Raw genomic sequence first — 12,400 nt, 5'->3', positions numbered from 1 at the left:
AAAATTGGCAGGCTGCATAAGCAAGAATAAGCAAAACACTGCAAGTTAATCTCACGAGTCATCTAAGAGCCATTCAAATAGTGCACTTTATAATTAACAGCTTACAAAACTTTCTGTGATCTACTAAATCAGGAGCTCTCCGCACCAATAACCAGTTTCAATAAGTTTGGCTGAAACAGGCATTGTGAAGACTCAGCTGCCAAACGTTCCCTGGAGGGCTGAGGGATTTGCTTTTTGCTTTGTATGTGGTGGGGCTTTTCCTCTGTGCACAGTGGGTTTGTATCTGACACAGACTAGCAAAGGACATCTCTCTGGGAGCTTTGCAGTAGGAAACCTACAATCTTGGTCAATGGCAGGCAAGTCCTGTACTTATTAGCTTATCAGTGGCACTGGTTGCCAAGACCTGTGACATTTCCTCCCAGAAATTCAAAGCAGGAAAAGCTGGACAGCATGATCTTTTAACCTAAATATTTGACTGAAAGACATTGGGTCTATTCTGCTCCATCTTATTTAGGCTAAATTTGGCCTACTTCTCCAGGAGAAGTAGTGCTGTCTGAGTGCATGCCTCTTGGAGGCATGGGTCCTATGGGAGAGCACTGGCGTGATTTCAAATCCAAATGTGCTCCAGGTCCTTCTGTTATCTCATACACAAAATGGAGATGACAGAATTAATCTTCCTATTTAGAGTAGGCTCTAGTGATTTACAGTTGTGAAACACTTTAGGATCATCAGCTGAAAAACAACCTCTAATATTTTTTTTTCTGTGTTTGTTATTTCTTACAGAAAACACACCCTTTAAAGTGCATGTTCCAAATAAATTTGAAATATTGCAAGGCACAAGTTCCTGTTTCAGTTAGAATAAACCATTGTTCACAGAGTTACCCTCCACAAAAGATAGCTCTGCTGCAACAGTAGCTCATTATAACTGAATGCATCAGCTCCTTCTACACACAACCCCCTTTTCCCTTACAGGTCTAATTACTTAACCAGGCCAGCTCTGCATCCATGTCAGGACAATTAACTAGACCAAGCTATAACTGTATTCTTTGCCATGTTGGTGTAACTCCTTAATAACCCTTACACCAGCACTCAGCCCAGTGCACCAGGAAATCTTCTCTTTCTGGACAGCTGCTAGTGAGAATAGCTCTTTATTTAGCATTTCCATGAACTGTTCAGAGTGGTTAACATCAACAGCAGCTGTAACCCTTTGCAGATAAATGTTACATAAGCACATTTTCTGCTTCTTGACAGCAGTGTTTCTGTTCCTGTACAGAACTTCATGGCTGAAGTTTTTATCATGTTATTTTCTTTGTTGAGGTACAGCTTTTGTAGGAAACTAGCCTGCTGCAATTCAGTGGGTTGCTTCTTTTTATTTTTTTCCCCCACAGAAAGTTATTGCTAAATATAGTGGATGCAGCCACCCAGAGACCAAGAAAGCAAGAGTATATGCCAAGAAAAGATGTGCTGAAACATGAACACAAACCTTATATGCAGAAAATTTAAGTATCAATGCCATAGCCTGCCCTTCTGCTTGCAGGAGGAGGCCATGCACATGGTGAGGAAGTCCAAGTGTTTCAAGTCTAAGTCCAAGTCATTTAAGGACAGATTTTAAAAAAAACTGCCTCAAATGTGGTTTTAGTACTGGCCTACCATTTATAAACTACTCAAACAAGTTTGTGAATGTACTAAAAAAACTCCTAGAAAGGTTTTGGTCCTCCTACACTCTGGTTTTTGGGAGCCAGTCACCAGTGAAAGTCTGTATGACCGCATGCTTGGGTCTTGGCCATAACCTAATGGCTTGTTTCCAGATATCAACTCAACTGGGATTTGCACAGGGGCAAGAGAAGGACAGGAAAGTGACCAAGAAAGTTCCTGCTACCTTGAAGAGCTGTAACATCTGCTGGAGCCATGAGCACTGGCCAAGTCTGGGTGCAGCATGTGCTGCTGAGCAGCACCTGGTCCTCCCATGTATCAGCAGTGTTTCAGGTGAAAGGACAATAATTCAGCATGGAAAGCAGCAAGCCAGGGCAGCAAGTGAGGAGTAAATGCTGTGTTTTGTCCCCTTCGGGCTCAGCTTTCCCCGTCTCTGTCCTGAAGAGATGTGAGGTGTAAGCAAGCCCCAGCAAGGCAGTAGATTCTGCATCCATGTTGTGGTTACCCCCACCCACATGTGCCAGGGAGATCTTGATGTGGGGTGTAAAAACTGAAGCCCAGCACTTCCCAGAGCTTCTGGACTCAGCTAACTGTGTGGGCTGTGATTAATAGCTCAGGGGTATCAGGTCAGCATGGAAGAAACTCCCTTTGTTTGCTAACTGGGCTGGTGGCACCTGCCGACCAGATGATGTTTAACGCTGCCCTGCCCGGGCTGGCCTATGAGCAGCCTGATCTTGACTCACAACTACAAACTCCTTCAGTGCAGTAGGAAAAGCAATTTATTTGACCTGCAGCTTTTGGCAAAGAAGCATAAAAGATGGTGGGACTGTCTCTGCTGGCTCCAGGCTCATCTGGTACAGGCACCATCACGGAGCTGGTGCCATCAGGAGACCCTTGGGAACCTTCCATGGCAGCAGGTGCTCCCAAAATCTCATTTACTCCCATGGAGAACATGCATGAGCCAAAATCTCATTTACTCCCATGGAGAACATGTACGAACAGTGGTTCAAAGGAATCAAAGACCCATTGCCTTCCACTGTCTGCAATGATAAGTTTAAACACTGATGTGGGTGTGACTTGGGAAGAGAAATTCTCCCATACTGGAGGTCTGCTCTCCTGTGCAGAGACAAGAAAATGAAATCCTGCTGCTGGGAAGGCCTTGGGCACGGGGCTCAGTGCTGTGACTTCTGGGAAAAGCTCAGTGTCAAATGCTGTGCAAGGTTTGATGAAGCTGAGACTGAAATATGACTGGGTGGGGAAAACCAAGGCTGTCACTGGAAATAAGTGATCTTGCAGCACAACATGATGATATTTTCTATACAAACAAGAGGCAGTGGTAGTGGTGTGTCACTGGCATGTTAAAGTCATAATTTAAGTGTCATTTATAACTTTGTCACAGAGAGGGCTGCATGTATAATATGCCTGGTTATCTTTCAATTTAAGAAAAAACCTACAGCTTATACATAGCAAAGTTCTATTAGACACATAAAAATAATATAAAACTTGCACAGAAAGTATATTTCTGTGCATAGATATTGAATATATGCACAAGAAGAATGAAAAGCCCAGGGCTGAAACCCTTTCTTATTCCTACAGCCTGCTTGCATAAACTTTCATGTTTTCATTCCCTTGGACCACAAAACCTGCACTTTAAAAGGTGGTGTGGATTCTCATTCAACAATTACAGTCCCCTGAGTATCAGAATCTTACAAAATTGAAAGAAAACAGTAATGTGTCTGTAGAATTTTTAAAGCTCTGCTGTAAATTCAGCAGTACTTCTTATTTGGAATTTATAGAATGGCATTAAAATGTCAGTAAGGAAACTCCTTTTTTAAGCTTTAGTTTATGCTAAAAATTTCCTTAGATTTAATCTCTTTTACATTCTCTAGATGTTTCCCCTGGGATTTAAAAACATGACTGATTCCACCTGAATTGTTAGACTGCAGCTTTGCCAGTAGTTCCATAGTAAAGCTAATCAATATATTTTGAAATCTTCATTAGATTAACTGTAATAGTCCTGGACTTTAATAAAAATAAGTTTGCATAACTCAGTTGCAGAAAAACCCTGGTCTGCACTTCTGCTCCAATTCATTTTGTGTCCTGTTATCAGATGACAGAAGATTAAGTGTTTAATTCAAAGGCTTTAGAAAGCCCATATATCAAAGATTTAGTGGGGCTACAGAAATGTGCTCTAGGTCCAACTGCTTTAGACCACTACTGTTCCAAGAAACAAAATTATTTTTATTTTACACATGCTGGATTTCCTGTGTGTGAAGGTTTTTGTTTTTCTAGTGACAGTGATAATAACCAAGATGTCCAACATAACCCTTAGAAAATTTTATCACATGTGATCACCATACATTTCAAATGCTAGATTTGCAATTATCTGCTTATCTATCTTAATTATCTGATTTGCAACATCTGCTTGCACACCTGTGTGCAACTGGGCATTAAAAGGTAACAAAAAGTTTCCAAAGACGCTTAGCCTCTGAAAGAAGCAGCCAGTGTTGGGTGATATTACGAAATAGCCCGGGAACACAATGTTCTGTATTTTACAACTGCAGCACTTTCAGCTCAGGTTCTGCCTAGCCTATGGATAGGTACCCATTTATCATCCTGCTAAAAGTACACGGAGGGTTTCACAATAGCTTGCAACTCATCACTGAGCGACTGAAATCTGGCCAATGTGCACCACAGGGAGCAGGTTACATAATTCCAGGTGCTGGGCAGGAAAGCAGAAATGGTTAAAAACATGGGGTTTTCACCTAAGAGCAATAAAAAAATGTTCTTCTGAGACTGCCAAATATATGCAATTACCTAATGCATACCTTCTTCCAGATATTCAATAATGGATTTGAAGAACAATCAGGATTTTTCATTTCTATTATGGAGTGGACTCCCTGAAATATCATTCCCCAAATTCAAAGCAGTTTCAGAGGAACAAAAACTGTAAGAATGCCAGGAAGAAACACAACCCTTTCTTTCTGCCTACCTTGGCAGACCTCTGCAAAAGAGGTGAGGGCAAGATGACTCTAGGGCTTATCTATAAATCATTAGGAGGGATCACACCCAACTGGCATGACTCAGATCTCACCTGCAGCACAAAGGTATTAACTGCAGTCTTGTTCTGAAAGGGGTGTTTGAGATGACAGACTTGTCATGATTATTATTAAAAGGCAGGGAAACAAGTCCATGAGTACAAGCCTGTTTAACAATATTTATGTGCTAGTACTGCATTGGTGGCATTATTGTTTAAAAAGTTAAAAGCTTGAGTTTAGTTTCATCTCGTTGTACATCTCAGTATCTGATACCAGCGGATACGATCTTCACCTGTCTCTTTTGCTTCTGCCCTCTCAGAGAAACAGTATTTGGTCTGAACCAAATGCAACAGCCTTTTGCCAACTGATGTGGCCCTTCCATGAAAAGTTATGAGGGTTCCTGATGAGCCACTTGTGTTTGGGACCATAGCTAAGACACAGGAGGCATAAACATCTTCAAAGCAGATACAGAACACCTTTAAAACACCTTCAAAACTTCGTTGAACAGCCAACACTAACTGTACAAAATTCATCACAACTCTTGGTAGTTTTTGCCAACCACTTACCTCCACTGTGAATGTTAAAACAGATAGACTCTATGTGTCTAAATGAACCTGGGCTAGCTTTTACCTACTCATTATGTCTCTCATCTAATTTAAGCAGCCTTTTCACACCTCATTATTCTACATAAGACTCTTAACAGCATCACTTCTGGGTCTCCTTTGCCTGTAAACGAAGCAGGAAAATCTAATTGTGTCTCATCATACTATAATATATCCAGCTTTTATATAGTTTTTTGAGGAACTTGTCTGGATGCTGTAACTTTTAAGCATTTTTCTTTACAACCAGAGACCACAGGCAGATGAAACCTATGTCACCAACTGCGAACAGAAGTCTCCTCTCCATTACTATTCATTGATGTTTTTTTCTGTCCACAATCAGTTTTTGCAAACAGCAATAAAACTTGGGGACTCTTATTTTAGTATTTAGTTCTGCTTACAGGGTCACTGCATCCCAGGTACAGTTGCCATACTATATGCTCATTTCTTTGCATTTAGTAACATAACACACACTAATAGCTGAAATCAGGTTCTCAGTCAATCTAGCTCACTCTGATTAAGAGCTCCATTCTTAGTGTTAGTTACTTCTTTCTAAACCTCTGTGTCAGCCACAGATTTTATTAGAAGTTATTTTGCTGGGAAAATTCAGAAATACTGCCTCTGGGAAATAGAGAGATGCGATCACTTTGGGCAATGCAGGGATAGGGTCTTTCAGAGGATGACACAGAACGGCCAGATTAGGCTTCTGCTTGCAACTTCCTGCTAGAGGACTTGATCCCTCTAGACAGTGATCCTGGGGAAGTTCTCCTAAGGCTGATGTTAGCCTTTGTGAATGGCCTCTTGGGTACTAAGGTTATTAATGGAAGTCAGGAAGAGCATGAAATCTACTGCTGGCTCCTGGAGACCTTCCTCTACCCAAAATAGAAACTCACTGGCAGATGGTTGGCTTGACCAGGACCCTTTGCAGTCTGGCAGCTAACCTCTCCTAATCCATTTGATACATCCTTTATCGATCCAGTGCTTTATTGTTGCTCTGAGGATCATGCTGCGAAGTCAAATGTCTCACAGAAGTCTATTATGCCCCTGCCCATCTTTATTGACAGAGCCAATAATCTTGTCAGGGAAAGAAAATGAGTTTGCCTGCAGGACTGATTTTCCGTGAAACTGAGCTGGCAGTCATTAATCATAGTCCTCTGGTCTAATCCTTTATCTATTGACTCTCAGCCCTTCTGTTATTACCCTGCTTGGTAGCAATGTCAGGCTAATCAGCCTATAATTATCCTGGAAATCCCCCTTGCCCTCTTGAACACTGACAGTTTAACACTCCTGAAGTCTTGCAGCATTTTCTCACCAGTCTGGAGAATGATTGATACCAGTGAGACAGAGTGTGTGCAACCAGAGGTCTTAATGCTCCAGGGCAGCAATGCAGCTCATCAAGTGCTCTGCTGCACCTTCCAAGGCCTGCTCCTTGTATTTTCTCTTTGGCAGGGGACTATTCTTTTTTATCTGCAGGAATGACAGTAATGTTTGAGCAGACAGTTTGAGAGAATCAGCTGTTCTTTGCACTTCTAGTGAGCCAGGTACAGATATGGCACCAGGTTTTCAGCAGAAAAGCAGAGGCTTTTTGGTGTGCAGCTCTCAGCCTGCTCCTGACCCACTCATCTTCTTGCACAGTGTCCAAGACAGTAAAACTCATGCTTTGGGAAGGGGGTGGGTCATGAAGCCACATAGATGCTTGTGCTGCCAGAAGAGCAGCACTGGTGCAGATGTAGACGAAAGGGACAGCAGGCAAAGGATGGGCAGGAGGGCTCCAGCCAGTGGAGATACCAGCTTCAAGCACTCGCCAAGCTACGGTCATAATTTGCTCTTTTCCACTTATATCTCTGACAACCTTTTGAATTATTCCTCTGCTAGTCTTCCAGTATAGCATCAGCAGGCAGATGTTAAATAAGGTGAGGAATAACAAGCTCCTGATGCATCCCAGCTCCCGCTGGCTTGACACATTGCCTCTTCCTGCAGATTTGTGTGGCTACTTATCTGCCTGCTGTTTCTCATTACCTGTTATTTATACTGCCCTCACTAGTTTTCCATCCACATAACAAAGTTCACAGCCAAGCTAATCTGTATTCAAGTTCTCAAGGCAGATTTTCAGAGACAGCCGCAGTGCTGGCTTCTCCAGAGCTCTGCAGCTCCACCTGAACCCTGTCAGATGTGGCACGTGGTCCTGTGATGAGACAGAGGCTGTTGGGCTCTTATCTTTAGTTTAGGTTGCTGCAATGATATCTGGTAAGATTATGCAATACAGCCTGTGGATGTTTGGCTGAAGCAGACCATGGCAAGATGGAGGCCTCTAATTGCCCCTAAGACAGAATCCAAAAATATTTTCTAGCAAAAAACCCTCTACATTGAATCAAACTCGTGCCTAATGAAATCTGTGTTAAAGCCACCAAATAAATGAAAATGACCAACAAAACACCCTTGAAATGACACCAAAGCTAAGCTGCTGGATCTGAACACAACTCCTCTGAATCCAAAAGCATTTACTTATTATCTATGTCATACAATATGAGACTCATTCTAAATGAAGTGATGCTGAGTGAAAGCTTCCACAACATTGCAGAACTCCTGAGTGCTGCAGAAATATTGTATTAAGTTGCTAGTGTAACTTTGCAAGGATGTTGGATATAGACTAGCAAGGAAGGACAGGACTTTTCAAAGACTGCATAGGAAGTCAAAAGAAAACTCTTATCTAGAAATACAGGACAAACAGTACACCTTGCACAGGTTTTTTTCTCCCAGAGCCCCCAAAAGTTTGTGAACATCAAGTGATTTACCAGCTGGCGGAGGTAGTCCTGAATTGTGCTGGGATAGACAAGCACACTGATGGCAACCAGCGTGTTGAGAGCAAAGTCAAAGATCTGGTAGCAGAAGAAAGGGATGATCCAAGCTGCATGTTGCTAAAAAGGAAATAGAACTCATCAGCCACAAGTTAAAATAGATGGATATATAACTTCCTGCACTAAAACCTGAGGAATATTTGACTCAATGCCCTGTTAAATCAGCTAGAAGAAATATAGCCTTCAGCCAAAAGGACTGGCCAAGCCAGTTTGGCTGCTGAACTGCAGTAATATGTGCAGTGCAAGTCCCACAAATCATTAGACTAGGACATTTAGAAACCACATGATACTTTTCCCCCTCTAATTAATATTGGGACAAACCACAGATATGGGAGATAGATGGGAAAAATTTCCCTTAACTTCAGTAGGTACAAGATTCAATTGTCTGAATTCACAGTTTGCCCAGATCATACTCATATTTAAAACTGCAGACAGTCAACAGGGCAGTCTTCCTGCTGGCAGCACAGGGCCCTGGGATACCACTGATCTAAGCAATCAGTGCTGCTGCATCTTGTGATTTTTTTTTCCCTCTCAGTTTTCAGCAAAACAACTAAACAATAAATTGTTAGAAAGAAATCCTTTAAATTTTGTTTCTACAGAGTTGTAGAGTTCACTTGATTCATGTCTTCCCCAAACAGAACAAATTACCTTATAGGCACCATAGGTAGCCATTGCACAGATCAGAATCATAAGAAGGGATATTGCTGCGGCAATGCACATGTCTGGAAGAGAAACACATCAAAATTATTGCAGATAAACTCAAGAGGTTGGTTCAGTTATTTTGCCATTTACCCAATACAAAACATCTCAAAGGAGAGGGTGAGAAGTGAGCGGAGATGGGGTCAGATGCAGCGTTCAGGCATTACTGGAGAAAATCCCTGGGTCTTGCGGGAAACCTCCTAAACATGAGAAGCACAGACAGTGATTCCACTGGGTGAGGCTCTGCAACCTCTAGGAGGCTGTGGAGATGCCATGAATCATTTAACTTTTCTGAGGATTTTAAAAAATCAGAAGCAGTCTTGACAAGAAGACTCTTTTGGTGGCGATGATGGTATCTGTAGTCAAAGAGTGGCTACTTTTCTGCTCTACAGATGGGCTTTGCACCAATAGCTGCTGTAGACCATTGCTCACATATCTCTAAAAAGGTCTGGAAAAGAAGAAATGAATTTTTAAAAGCAAAACTGGCAGGTAGAGGCATCTTAGAACAGATGTAACCTCGTAGGAGGTGCAGTCCCTCAGGAAAAGAATGCTTCAGGACAGGCTTCCCACGGAGTCACAGGCTGCTCTGGGAACAGTCACCTCCCCTGGCGAGGGGTCCTGCAGTTCCACATCTGCTCCACCCTGGTCCTTCATGGGCTGCTCCACCGTGCTCCTCCATGGGCTGCAGGGGAACCTTTGCTTGGGCACCTCCTCCCCTCCTTCCTCACTGACCACAGCATGTCTGCTCAGGTATCACTCTCACTTCCTCCTCATCCCTGCAGGTCTTTTAGCAGCTTCCTTTCCCCTTCTTCAATAGGTCAATCGCAGATGCATTTTCACAGTTTCTGATGGGCTTGGCTTTGGGCAGAGGCAGGTCCAGATTTTGGAGCCAGTGAAGCTCCCAGCAGCTTCTCACAGGAGCCACCCCTGTGCTACCAAAGCCCCACCACACAGACCCAACCCAGCAGGTCATGAAAGAGAAGGAGAGAAGTGGAAATGCCTGCCTGTAGCCACTAACCTCAAGCAAACCTCTTGTAAAGGAGGCTCTTGGATCAGTATTTTTATTTTAACCATCAGTGTGAAAGCGCTGCTCATGTCTGTTCTGTCCATTCTTCACCTCAGTGACCTCCTCGCTGTACCCAAGGGGAAGCTGCTGCCACTGCCACTCGCAGCAGATGGAGCCATCACAGGCCTCGCTTTGCAAAGGGACCAGGGCAGAACTGGTCCAGAGCCAGGGCCAGGTAAACTGGGATAAGACTCAACACTGAAGCTCTGCTCTGACACACACGTGCTCCCCGTCTGAAGTGTCTCTCCAGCTGAGTCCCACCGTGCCAAGCCCTAGTTGGTTCAAGCTGGTTCTTTTTTCATTTAAGGCTTCATTTGGTTTCTTGAGCTGTGTCGGCTTCAATTAATCAGAATGAAACTTGATACATAACACATTAAATGAGGAGCTAACAGGGTGTCTGAATGTTTTTCCTGCCATGCTGTACCTTCTGTGGCATTCATGGCTAGAAGGGCCTATTGTCCTAGGTGGCTTTTTAAGTTTTCTTCTTGGGTTTAAAGAAATCAATCAGGTATTTTTTCTGATACCTTACAGTGAGATCCTACCTTCCTGCCACACTGAGGAGAAGATGCTGCTGTGGCTGGGCAGGGCTCCTGCCATTGGGGTGCTTGCATGCATGGCAAGCTCTGCAGCTGGAGCTCCCTTGAACCCATCTTACATGCACTTCCTTGCCTTCCCCTCTCCTCTTGCAGAGGAGACTGGTGGCAGGTGCTGCAGGGACAAGGAAGAGCAGCCAGCAAGGCCAGTCTCTGAACCAGGACCTGTATGGAGTGATGCAGACCTCAAATCCTCTAGCTCATCCTCTGCCCCAGCCCTGGAGCTGATTGCTGGCTCACAGCTCTGACAGCAGGGGCCACAAAGCTGCTGATCAGCAGCTTGCAATCCTTAGGCAGTTCTGCCCACTCTCCTAGCCTTACTTATCCAGCAGCCTGGCCCCCTTGCTGCCAGCTGAGGATTATTGCCTCGATCTCTCCAAGCTGCTTGTGCAAGCTCAGTGCTGCTGCTGCCGGTGACCTTGCAGCCTCCTGGGTCACAACCCTTGCAGTGGTGGCATTTTCGCTCTGGCAAAGGAAGGACACTAGTGAGACGGAAAGAGTTTCTGCACCTTTGAGCCCATCTCATTTACTACAGAGGCTAGAGGGGAAGATGCAGCCCTAAACATTCTATGCTGGGGCAGGGATCTAGTTTTTTCCCCCCCTCTCTGTGACATGGGCTCATGCTACATGGGTAGTGTTGGAAGATTGGGCCAGGGAGGGTCCCTACTCTACCACTTCCCTTTCCCTCCCAACATAATTCAAAGCCTGCTGTCATTAGGTTTCTTTATTGCTTGTTTTCTATTTCAATTTAATATTTGTAAGCCCTGGATGCACGACATGTTTGGCAGAGAAACCATCACATTATCCTGCCATTCCCTGAGACCTCTGCTTGTCTCATCTGGCCATCCCAGGGCAGGCACACAGGCAGATTTTAGTGTAAGTTGCTGACTTTGGTGTCAAAGTTCCCCTCAGTTTCTACAGGGCACACATAGGATTTCAGTCCTTGTTGTCATAGGGAGTTTATGAAGCATCACACACATCTGTGACACTGTGAAGGCAGTTAAAAAAAACTAGCAACACTCACTGCTTGTTTGGGCTGTTGGCATGTCAGGATCATGGTCTGTGTATCTGGAAAACCTGAGCAGGAGGCTCAGGTGAAACCCTCTGGGAAGTCAAAATTATTTATAGGGCTTTTCCATCTCCTGCTCAGAGATTATTAGTCTTCTAACAGCAGCAGCAGCATTGAGCACCTCACAGATTTCTAACTTTTTCTAGTCCAGCTTCTAGTTCATAACCTCCCTCAGGTCCTCAGGAAATAATAAAAAGAAAGATGAGACTAAATGGGCTCAGCTAAATACCCACAGAGGAGGAATCCCAGTATTTTCCTGCTCCCAGATGTACTTCTGGGAGAGCCAGCCAAACCACAGACACTAGTGTCTTCCACTACCTACATCTGCTGCATGGCAGGTCTCGGCAGACTTTTCCCCCCTTATTTTCTTTTCTAGAATTGAAGGGAAATGCCATAATCTACAGCCTTTTCCCAGTGCTCAGGTAAGTCCTTTCTCTGCTTAATCAGACAGGCATTTTGGAGCCTCTAGTAACATTCTGCGAACGACAATAAATCCTGAAATTAAGATTGAGCTCCCATTCATAAAACTAATGCTGCACCAGCATTTTCAAGCAGTTTGCACTAGACTGGCTCTGGCTCTACATATAGCAGGATTTTTTTCCTACTGCTGGAATAGAAAACTGAAAATTCTCCATAAACCAGGCCTGAGTACAGCCAGAAATAAATATTAGGGAATCCTGGTTTCTTGGAAGTCAAGGGAAACCTGCCATTAATTTCAGACTAGCCATAAAATCAGTACTGTGACTCAGCTGATAAGCTTATGTCCAGCTGATGTTTTCAGATCTTTTATGAAGGAGCTTATCTGAGGAGGGAGGAAGCAGGAAT

General features: G+C 43.8%; 1 protein-coding gene across 1 annotated transcript in view; it reads right to left on the bottom strand.

The window, feature by feature from the left end:
• LAPTM4B (lysosomal protein transmembrane 4 beta) overlaps positions 1 to 12,400 on the bottom strand; it is a 42,999-nt gene that overhangs the window by 25,424 nt on the left and 5,175 nt on the right. Inside the window, exons 3-4 of the mRNA XM_010006515.1 lie at positions 8,797 to 8,870; positions 8,076 to 8,208 (exon numbers count right to left, since the gene is read on the bottom strand). Of these exons, the coding sequence (XP_010004817.1) occupies positions 8,076 to 8,208; positions 8,797 to 8,870 (207 nt within the window). The remainder of the gene's footprint in view (positions 1 to 8,075; positions 8,209 to 8,796; positions 8,871 to 12,400) is intronic.

Source organism: Chaetura pelagica, unplaced genomic scaffold (assembly GCF_000747805.2).
Source record: "Chaetura pelagica isolate M959 unplaced genomic scaffold, ChaPel_1.0 scaffold76, whole genome shotgun sequence".
Lineage (NCBI taxonomy): Eukaryota > Metazoa > Chordata > Aves > Apodiformes > Apodidae > Chaetura > Chaetura pelagica.
Note: the sequence above shows the minus strand (reverse complement) of the source record. Positions and strands in the feature narration are given on the sequence as shown.